Raw genomic sequence first — 10,643 nt, 5'->3', positions numbered from 1 at the left:
AGGCTTGGTTCCATGTAGTAGACTTATTAAGCTCGGTTCTGTTCCCTTATCTCTGTAGTAAGCTCTGTTCTGCTCCCATATCTCTGTAGTAAGCTCTGTTTTGCTCCCATATTTCTGTAGTAAGCTCTGTTTTGCTCCCATATCTCTGTAGTAAGCTCTGTTTTGCTCCCATATCTCTGTAGTAAGCTTGGTCCTGCTGCCATATCTCTGTAGTAAGCTCCGTTCTGCTCCCATATCTCTGTAGTAAGCTCGGTTCTGCTCCCTTATCTCTGCAGTAAGCTCCGCTCTGCTCCCATATGTCTGTAGTAAGCTTGGTTCTGCTCCCACATCTCTGTAGTAAGCTGCGTTCTGCTCCCATATCTCTGTAGTAAGCTCTGTTCTGCTCCCATATCCCTGCAGTAAGCTCTGTTCTGCTCCCATATCTCTGTAGTAAGCCACGTTCTGCACCCATATTTCTGTAGTAAGCTCTGTTTTGCTCCCATATCTCTGTAGTAAGCTCTGCTCTGCTCCCATATCTCTGGAGTAAGCTCGGTTCTGCTATCATATCTCTGCAGTAAGCTCTGTTCTGCTCCCATATCTCCAGAGTAAGCTCGGTTCTGCTCCCATATCTCTATAGTAAGCTCGGTTCTGCTCCCATATCTCTGCAGTAAGCTCTGTTCTGCTCCCATATCTCCGGAGTAAGCTCGGTTCTGCTCCCATATCTCTGTAGTAAGCTCAGTTCTGCTCCCATATCTCTGGAGTAAGCTCGGTTCTGCTCTCATATCTATGCAGCAAGCTCCATTCTGTTCCCATATCTATGAACCAGCCTGTTTTTAAAGCCTGTTATCTCTGCTACTTTTATGCAGTGGCCAGAGATTATTAGGGAAAAGGAGGGCCACCGCAACTGAAGGGCCACTGCCTTGTGATTGCCCCCCAGGCTGAAAAATGCCAGCCAGCCCCTGACGACCCCACACAGACAATGTTATCATGTACTATCTTAAGTGTAAAGTAAAACAAGGAATCCTGGAAGTCATGATATGCCCCATAAAGCCCTGATTTTAAGATCGATTGTGTCTGGGATTGCACAAAAAGACAGTAAGAAGTTGCACAAGCCAACATCCACAGAAGATCTGTGGTTGATTCTCCAAAGTGTTTGGAACGACCTCCCTACTGAGTTCCTTCTAAAAGTGTTTTAAGTGTTTTAAGTGTACCTAGAAAAGTTTATGTTTAAAAGCTATTCTGAATGCAAAGAGAAGTCACATCAAATATTGAATTAGATGCCTCTTTTATTTATTCACTTTGCATTTTGTTAATTGATAAAAATAAACTACTAATATTTCGATTGGTTCTGGCACTGTTTTATGTGCTGATGGTGATTCTATCGCTGTATTCATGTACTGATAATGATTCTGGGGCTCTATTCATGTAGATATGGTGGTTCTGGTGGTATGCTCATGTTGGTTCTTGTGCTGTATTCATATATTAATGTATGTTCTATATTCATGTACTGGTGTTCATTATGGTGCTGTTTTATTTATGTACTGATGTTGGGTATGAAATTGTAGTCATGTTATTTCTCATGCTCGCCTTATGTACAGATGTTGATTCTAGCATTTTATTCATGTACAGATGATGGTTTTCACCCTGTATTCATGGACTGTATGAATGATGATTTTGATGCTTAATTTATGAACTGAAGATGGTTTAATGCTGCATTCATATACTGATAACAGATATTATTATTATTATTTATTGTTATAGCGCCATTTATTCCATGGTGCTTTACATGTGAGGAGGGGTATACATAATAAAAACAAGTACAATAATCTTAAACAATACAAGTCACGACTGGTACAGGAGGAGTGAGGACCCTGCCCGCGAAGGCTCACAATCTACAAGGGATGGGTGAGAAAACAGTAGGTGAGGATAGAGCTGGTCATGCAGCAGTTTGGTGGATCGGTGGTTACTGCAGGTTATTATGTCATATTCTTGTACTTATGATAGTTTTGGTGTCTTATTCATGTACTTATTTTTTTCTACTGCTGTATTCATGTACTAATGATGGCTTTGGTGCTTTATTCATGTACTGATGTTATTATAGTGTTGCATACATGTACTGATGTTTGTTTTGGTGCTGTGTTTGTGTATTGTTGTTGGTTCTGATGGTATATTCATGTGCTGCTGTTGGTTCCAGTGCTTCATTCATGTATTGATGCTGATTCTGTAGTCGTGTACTTTTGTTGCTTTTGGTGATGTTTTTATGTAATGATGTAGGTTTTGGTGTTGTCGTCATTTACTGATGATAGTTCTGGTGCTGTATTAATCTAATGATTGTTCTGATACTGTATTCATGTATGAATCATGGTTAGTTCTTGTACTGTATTTATGCGCTAATGATGGTTCAGATGCTCGATTCATTTACTGAATATGGTTCTGGTGCTGTATTCATTTATGATTATGGTTTTTTGAAGCTGTATTCATATGCTAATCAATATTCTGGTGTTAGATTTTTCTACTAATGTAGGCTTTAATGTTCAGTTATTGTAGTTATATCAACTAGCAGAGAGTTATCACTGTGTGATAACTATTTTTTTTGCATAGAATTGCATGTGACTGCAAGTAAAATCTACTACATTTATAGTAAGGGTAGTGTGACTTTAATTTTGATTACCGTTACTTTTATTTTATAGATGAAGAAGGGGTGTGTTAATGGGCATGGTCTGCAAAGGGCACAGACAGCCAAAGGGATGGAGTTTCTCACACATAAATCTTTTCTTAAAAAATTGAATTCCATCTGTGAGATCAACTCTATAGAAAGAACTGATGAGTGATGTACACGCGAGTCCTAAATGTTAACAAATAAGAGTCCAAATAAAAAGTGTTGAGGGCAAAATCTGAGAACCACCCAATAATCTGTATTCAGCAGCATTTATAATATATCTCTTCTTTTACAAATATGAATATAAACACAAAACATCCTATAGACTTTGTATAATCCAACTGTAAAGTACCAAGAGATACACCGTTAAAATTAATCTGTCTCACAATCAGTTGTCTTTTCCTTTCTTGGAAGTTTTCTTGAACCCAAAGTAAATAAAAATCAGCTATAAAACTAGTAATACATAGTAATAATAAATGTGTGAGTTCATATGCAGTCACTCAAGATTTCAAGGGATAGCACTTGTTCATAGCGGGGGCATTTTTTATACCAAACTTTTTTGATTTGGGAGTGAAATTAGAAATTTTCCAAAGTTAAAGACAGGAGGAGCCCTGACAACGACTCACGGTTAGTCACTGTAAAGGCAGACTAAAAATAGGAACACGTTGCCTGCATGGAATACAAACTCTTCCATCTCCCAGCTGTAATTCACTTCAAACAAAAAAAGTTATGGACATGACAAAAAACAAAATGGAATTAAAATAACGTTGCTAATCTCTTAAAGACAATCTCACCATGGAGACCCGGAATTTCTATTCCCTCATGCTGTATTTCACTTACCTGAACCCAGTCTGCTCATTATTAACTGATGCTTGCAAGCTTTGTGACTGCAGTAAGGAGAGCCTTTCATGCCCAGCACAGTCCGCAGTGAACAGACAACCTGGCTTAGAACTGTAAGTATAATCTCATCTGTCATGTTTTTTTTAAAGAAGTTATGTGTAAGTGTGAAGTGTAATGATGAGATTTCATATCTCTGCATGGAAGTCTCCTAGTAATGCTTTTCTCATGGAGAAAGTTTCCTTTTTCGTTACAATATATAGTTTTACGTATTATCGGGATTTTTGATTGTTTGCAAATATATTGTCTAAACTGTAAATAATAGCAGCACTACATGACGGAACCACAGAAGAGTTTGTGCACTAGTAGATACAGCTATAAGCTGCACACTGCAGTACAGTATACACAGTATATCATGTAAATGGTTGTTATAGTGTTATAAGGTATACTAACACCATGCAATAACTATATATCTAAGTAAAACTTACTACAAGCATATATATGTGCCCCATGGGGTGACATCATGTTTCTAGGGAGAACTTGCACTCTCTTCATGTTGTGCAAGCATAGTCTAAGATCCCAGAATCGAGGGTCATTTTCTTTCAGGGGGTACTTAGTTTGGAAACATTGAAAAATACTGTTCCTAGATAATATTGAAGAGTTAGAGTAGTAAATATTCTAATTATTCTGCGATTGAACTTCTTGTACAAAGCATTACGTACACGATTAGCATATTATCATTATATTATTATTGATTTTTATTATTATTGATGTTTTACTGTTAGTTATCTATTTGTTGGAGAGAATATTTTGCATCTAAAGTGTTTTATGTTTTTAGCATTAAAAAAAAGAATGTTCCAACTTTTATACTTTATATCATTTTTCCTAATTTTTCTAACCTTATGTTTATACCTGTCCTCATATCATTTTATACTTACTGGCAGATATCTTTGTATATACATTACAGTGCAGTTTCCAGATGGGTGAAGTACACAATGTTATTTGCCCATTGCAGTAATCTTTAATATGATATTATATTGTGTTGTCCATTGTGGTATATTGCATGTGGGATGTATACTTATATAATGTTAGTAGTATCATTCCAATCATTGACGCATCTACACGTGACATCTCAAGATTTAAACTTTCAGAGTGCATTCATGAATGCATGAATATCTTTAGTTTCCATTTTTACATTTTGTTAATGTACATTCATAATCGTTTGGAGCTGAAGGATATACTTCTTAATTTAACATCTCCATACATGTTACAGAGTAACTAAACTTATAACATTTTTTAAATATTTTTTCAGCTCTTCAATTGCCTACAGATTGTTGGGGTCTAGAGCTGGAGACCCCCACCGATTGCTCCAAATACCACTGAGACACGTGCAGCTCAGGAGGCGGGAGCATGCAGCGCTTTCCCGATCATGCACACAAGTTAAGGACTCAATAGAGTCAATCAGTGCCAGACCGGCGGTTACAGCTGCCATTCTCTATACTCTGAGTGGTGACTAAACCCGCGCCAGTGTTGCCCCCATGACTGGCACCCCCAATACTGCCAGGAGGAATAAAGCTCTGAGTGCCAGAACCAGGCAGGTTGAGAACTGTATGAACCTGAATATTAACCCCATATCTGCAGGTCAATACCGGTTTTTTTACCTGACCAGTTCCCTTTAAATGAAGAATACATAGTAATTATGATTTAGTGCAATAAATGTACATCCATCTATAATCCAACAGAAAGTAGCTGGAGTCCAATCTTCAGGAGACAGACAGTGAATTCACTGGTCTGTATCTATAACTTCAACATAAAGATGTTGTTTTTAGTGATTTGTTATGTCAGTGTGCTGGGGATTTATAAAAACTAAGCTTGGCAAACAGGTTAGAAAGGAGAATTGAATAAAACAGATGTTGCAGAATTTGCTATATTTCTACTTTATGCAAAAATCAAAAACAAGAAAGAAAATGATAAGGTTGATTTGATTTTCTTTATGTCCCAATAGATTTGTAATTTTTTTTCCTCCCAGTATCTATGGCATTCTCCTGAGATTTTTAATTTTGATGGAAAACATGTAGGTAGTATTAGATCTATAAAGCTAGATGTGTGGAAGAAAAAATATTTTCTTCTCTCACTTTTTCAACAGTGATCAGGGTATGACACTGTCCAGTTAAGGAGCTAACATTGAGGAAGAGGGGGCCTACAGCAAAGATATGGATCCTGCCACTTAAAGGTGCTGCTTGACACCACCATCTTCCTAACCACCCGAGACAGGAAGTACATGTGCTGTTTATATCTATTGTAGAACTTCTGTAGACAAATACCTGGTCATGCTCTCACCACCCTAGTAAATAAGAATGAGACCAATGAGGAAGGGGGCGTATTGGTTAACTGTATGATACAGTGGCGTTAAAAAAGAGTTCCTTTCTGAAGAGTAAATATTTAAAATATTGAGGTTGTCAGTACAGATGAACAAATCTTTTGCAATTGGAATTTGCCAGGTTTCCGAAATTTTCCCAAAGAAAAAGCACTCTGAAGGCTCTTAATATTGCATCCAACCATTTTAAGCTCTTTAATGCAAGGCATAGTAATGTCAAAGTAACCTCACCAAATAAACGAATGGCAGCTGGTGGCAACCAGAATCCTGTTCCTAATACACTAATCTTTTCCATTTCTGTACTCTCACGCAGTATCTATATTTACTTCATTGTTTGTTTTCTCTCTACTTCTGTCTAAGCTGTGAGCTGTGACGTCCTCTTACTTTCCAGATTCACGACAAAATAATTTCTAACCTTAAGTTCTGCTGCTTTTATACAGACTATGATAGACCACCCTGATTTACTATGTTGCACCATATGATGTGATCAGTGTCAAACTGGGGTGCCAAGGGCCCACCAGTAACATTGACTCTTGGGGCAAACTGTTCAGCTACATGGAAATATTACATTACCCTCAGTCACAAACTCAGTAATAATAATAATAATCTTTATTTTTATATAGCACTAACATATTCCGCAGCGCTTTACAGTTTGCACACATTATCATTGCTGTCCCCGATGGGGCTCACAGTCTAGATTCCCTATCAGTATGTCTTTGGAATGTGGGAGGAAACCGGAGGAAACCCACGCAAGCATGGGGAGAACATACAAACTCCTTGCAGATGGTGTCCAAGGTGGGATTTGAACCCAGGACTCCAGCGCTGCAAGCTGCAGTGCTAACCACTGAGCTACTGTGCTGCCCATGGTGCTATATAATAATGATTTTGTCTGCATATAGTGAATCAAGAGAATTGGGCCAACTGCTGCCAATATACTTGATGGGGCCATTTTCTCACACAGGGGCCAACTGGGGGATTTGCCTGTTTCCCTGTAGGCCAGTCCAATCTTGGATGTGGTGGCTTCAAAGAATTATGGGAAACCCAACCCAGCCATGTCTAAGGTCATGTGATTCTTTTCTGACTTCTGACTCTTCTGCAACATATAATACAATGGCCATTGTAGACAATTTGCGCAAAGTAAATGCAAATTTGATTCATTGAATTCCTAAAAATTTTACACAAATTCAATTTGCATCAAATAATTAGCTCATCTCTGGTTGTCAGCTTTCCTAAAAATTGGTTGTGCTAAGAGATATATTTAGGAGAACATGTTTAGCCTTGGCTTTGTTATCAGAAGAAGACGGTACAATTCAGTTATCACAAATCCCATTATTGTGCAAAAGGCCATATCAGTTCTGGATGCTATTCCATCTTGGCAGACATGATTGTCTTTACACATTTACTTCCATGCCATTAGTTCTTCTAATGTACCTTTTAACTTCAAATTATATCCACATATCACTGCCAGTCAAAGGTGTACTGCCTTCTTTTGTACAACTGGAGCAATACAGAATTTCATTTCATACCATATCAACCTATAAGATCCACAACAAAGCAATGGGATCTGATAGAAAAGTTAAGGGCAAGTTAAGGAGCATTGATAGTGTTGCAATATATAGATTAAAGGACAAAAATAATGGCGTTTCATACATGACAAAAATATTAAATATTGTAATATTTCTGATCATTTGTTTAATTTTACTAAAAATATGATTTCCATTAGTAAAACCAGCAGAGGCACAAAGCAAAGTGCGGGCATTCAAAGAATTGCTAATACCTTAGAGGTGAAGTTGAGAACATCTTTAAAAAATATATATATTTTAATTTGATTTAACGCATGATGAATCACTCTGAATTACTGAAAATGTTAAACATGGTGAGTCGATTTACCAGATTCTTCTCATTGGTATAGTTGTCTTTAAGGTCTCTCATACACATTAAAGTTGGCTAAACCTGCTGACTTTGGCAGGATCGGACAAAAATTGAATGTGTATCTCCCAACAGGTGATATTGAAAGAGAAAAGGATCTGGTGTGTTAAATCTAAACTGCCGATTCTTTTATTTAGTACAGAGATAACGACACAGACAGATGATATTCCAGTGGTTGTCTCACAGATGACACAGGAACATTTGCCCTGAACTTTAGTCTGGGGAAAGTGTGGTGTATTTAGAGATGAGCGAACCTTTCAAGGATTGGCTTGGATTGGCAAACGTCCTGATGTTCACCAAACAGTTCAAATTATTGCCAAGCAGCATCAATTTACCCAGAGTAGAAATAGTATAATGGGGCTCTGACACCCCTTACATGACAAGCAACCCACCAGATGGAGACCCAAATTTAAGTGTTCACATTTAAAAAAATTGTTTGTAATATCAGCAGCAGTAGCCACAGCAGGCACAGAAGCCACGACAAAGCTGTCACAGACTGCAATAACGCAAGATCAATGCAGCACACTGAAAACAACAATCGCCTAGTCTGCCCAGTCTGCGACTAGGGTGTATATGTCAGGACACCACCAGCAGCGCTGAAGTCACATATTGAGAGAATGCTGTGGAGAAGTGGAGAGCTCAAGCCACTCTTCCATTTTTGAAGACTAAAATGCAAAAGGGTCCAAGCTCCCTTGATGACATTGGTATTGAACTTGAGATACTCCTTCTCCATCCTCTCCAGGCATTCACGACGTGTCAGACTTGTACTCTGTTCTACTGGTGCATGGGCTGGTCTAAAAAAATGTGTGAAACTACTCACAGAAATTGCTTCTGCCACTTACACTGCTACTGCTAATGTTTATGTGCTGACAACTAAACATTCCCAGGGTTGGAAATCTAGAACTGTGATGCACACTGAGTGCCTTACTGTTGTCTAATGGAAAACCACTCTTAAGATTCTCTACAAGCGATACTCCACCATGGAAGGGGGAAGAATCTGTCAAAATGTAATCTTGTACCATGGCAACAGAGTGGCAACCCAGTAGTCAGCACTATTTCTAACCCTAAGAATACGGGCATCATGTTGAAGATATTGTAGCAAGAAGGCAATCATGTGTCGGGTGCTTCCATGAGGTCGAAGTCCATGATGTGTTGGTGACAAGGTAACACTCAAGCTTGCTTCCTCCATCCCCTCCCATCACCTACGGACATAGAGGGGATCATTATACTATTCATCTCCTGGCTGTTGCATGCCCATCACCTTTCCTCCTTGTGCTACTCCAATTATTCCTCAACTTCTGCACCTTCACTAACAGTTGTCTGGTTCCATGAGCCCCCTCGATCGCTGTATCTCACCCTCCCATGGCACCTGCCTGTGCGATGACAGTCTGGAACTTAGAGATATTAGTATCTCTTCTACATCCTCCTTTGCTTTCACCTCTTCCTTAGGAATCACCACCTCCTCCTGCAGACTATTCAAAGTGTGCTCCAGCATGTAGATGACCGGAATAGTGATGCTCATGATGATATCATTAGCGTTAATCATGTTAGTAGTCATTTAGAAACTGTGCAGAATGGTGCAGAGGTCCTTCATCTAAGCCCACTCCGCAAGCGTGATTTGCACCACATTCGTACTGCATTGGCCCAGGCTATGCAAAAAGACATACCGCACCAGGGTTTGTCGCTGCTGCCACAGTCGCTGCAATATTTATGGAGTGGAATTCCACTGTGTCGGCACATCGCATATCAAATGGTTAACGGGTAGGCCGAAAGACCTATCAATGCAAGACGATGACCTGTGGGGTGAGAACGAGGGAAGTGAGCTCACAGTGACAGTGTGTAACAGCAGTGGCGGACACTGACAGCTTTGGGCCCCTGTGCAAGAAATGTGTCTGGGACCCCCTCCCTGCCCAGCATCATACCTCCCAACTTTTGAAGATGGGAAAGAGGGACCAAGCTTGCGGCGCGCAACGTGCGCCGCGGCAAATTTTAGGCCACGCCTCTGGCCACACCCATTCATAACTAGTCACACCCATATCCATGTCCCAACCACACCCATTTAGCACTGCTGATCACACTTTCATAAAGAATAATTATAAATAAAAAAATATGGCCACACAGTGCTCCATACTGTATAATGGCCACACATGATGGTCAATACTGTATAATGACCGCAGATAATGCTCCATACTGTATAATGACCGCACATGATGCTCCATACTGTATAATGGCCACACATGATGCTCCATACTGTATAATGGCCGCACATGATGCTCCATACTGTATAATGACCGCACATGATGCTCCATACTGTATAATGGCCGCACATGATGCTCCATACTGTATATTGACCGCACATGATGCTCCATACTGTATAATGACTGCACATGATGCTCCATACTGTATATTGACCGCACATGATGCTCCATACTGTATATACTGTGCACTGTACTATGTGCACATATATAGTGTTATATACACTGAGCACTGACCATTATAATATACTATATTATAATGTGAGTTCCTGCAGCCTGGTCAGTGCACAGTGCACATAACACTATATATGTGCACATAGTACAAATATATATCTGATATATAATGTGGGATGTCCTGGAGCCGGGCTCAGGGTCACACAGTGCAGGGTGAGGATCACTGTGACTTAGGGTACCGTCACACAGTGGCATTTTTATCGCTACGACGGCACGATTCATGACGTTGTAGCGATATCGTTACGATCTCGCAGTGTCTGACACGCTACTGCGATCAGACACCCTGCTGAGAATCGTACGTCGTAGCACATCGTTTGAAACTTTCTTTCGTCGCTGGATCTCCCGCTGTCATCGCTGGATCGTTGTGTGTCAC

The 10,643-nt window shown here is 39.6% G+C and overlaps 1 protein-coding gene across 2 annotated transcripts in view; it reads left to right on the top strand.

Moving 5' to 3' along the window:
- The first annotated feature begins 3,288 nt into the window (after positions 1–3,288).
- LHCGR (luteinizing hormone/choriogonadotropin receptor) overlaps positions 3,289–10,643 on the top strand; it is a 272,805-nt gene continuing 265,450 nt past the window's right edge. The window contains exon 1 of one of the 2 annotated variants that reach the window (XM_077282451.1): positions 3,289–3,591. In XM_077282451.1, coding sequence (XP_077138566.1) covers positions 3,434–3,591 — 158 coding nt within the window. In that variant the 5' untranslated portion in view covers positions 3,289–3,433. The remainder of the gene's footprint in view (positions 3,592–10,643) is intronic. The other variant, XM_077282452.1, reaches the window with a different exon arrangement.

Source organism: Ranitomeya variabilis, chromosome 2, assembly GCF_051348905.1.
Source record: "Ranitomeya variabilis isolate aRanVar5 chromosome 2, aRanVar5.hap1, whole genome shotgun sequence".
Lineage (NCBI taxonomy): Eukaryota > Metazoa > Chordata > Amphibia > Anura > Dendrobatidae > Ranitomeya > Ranitomeya variabilis.
The sequence above is the reverse complement of the archived record's forward strand: the minus strand, read 5'-3'. Positions and strand labels throughout refer to the sequence as shown.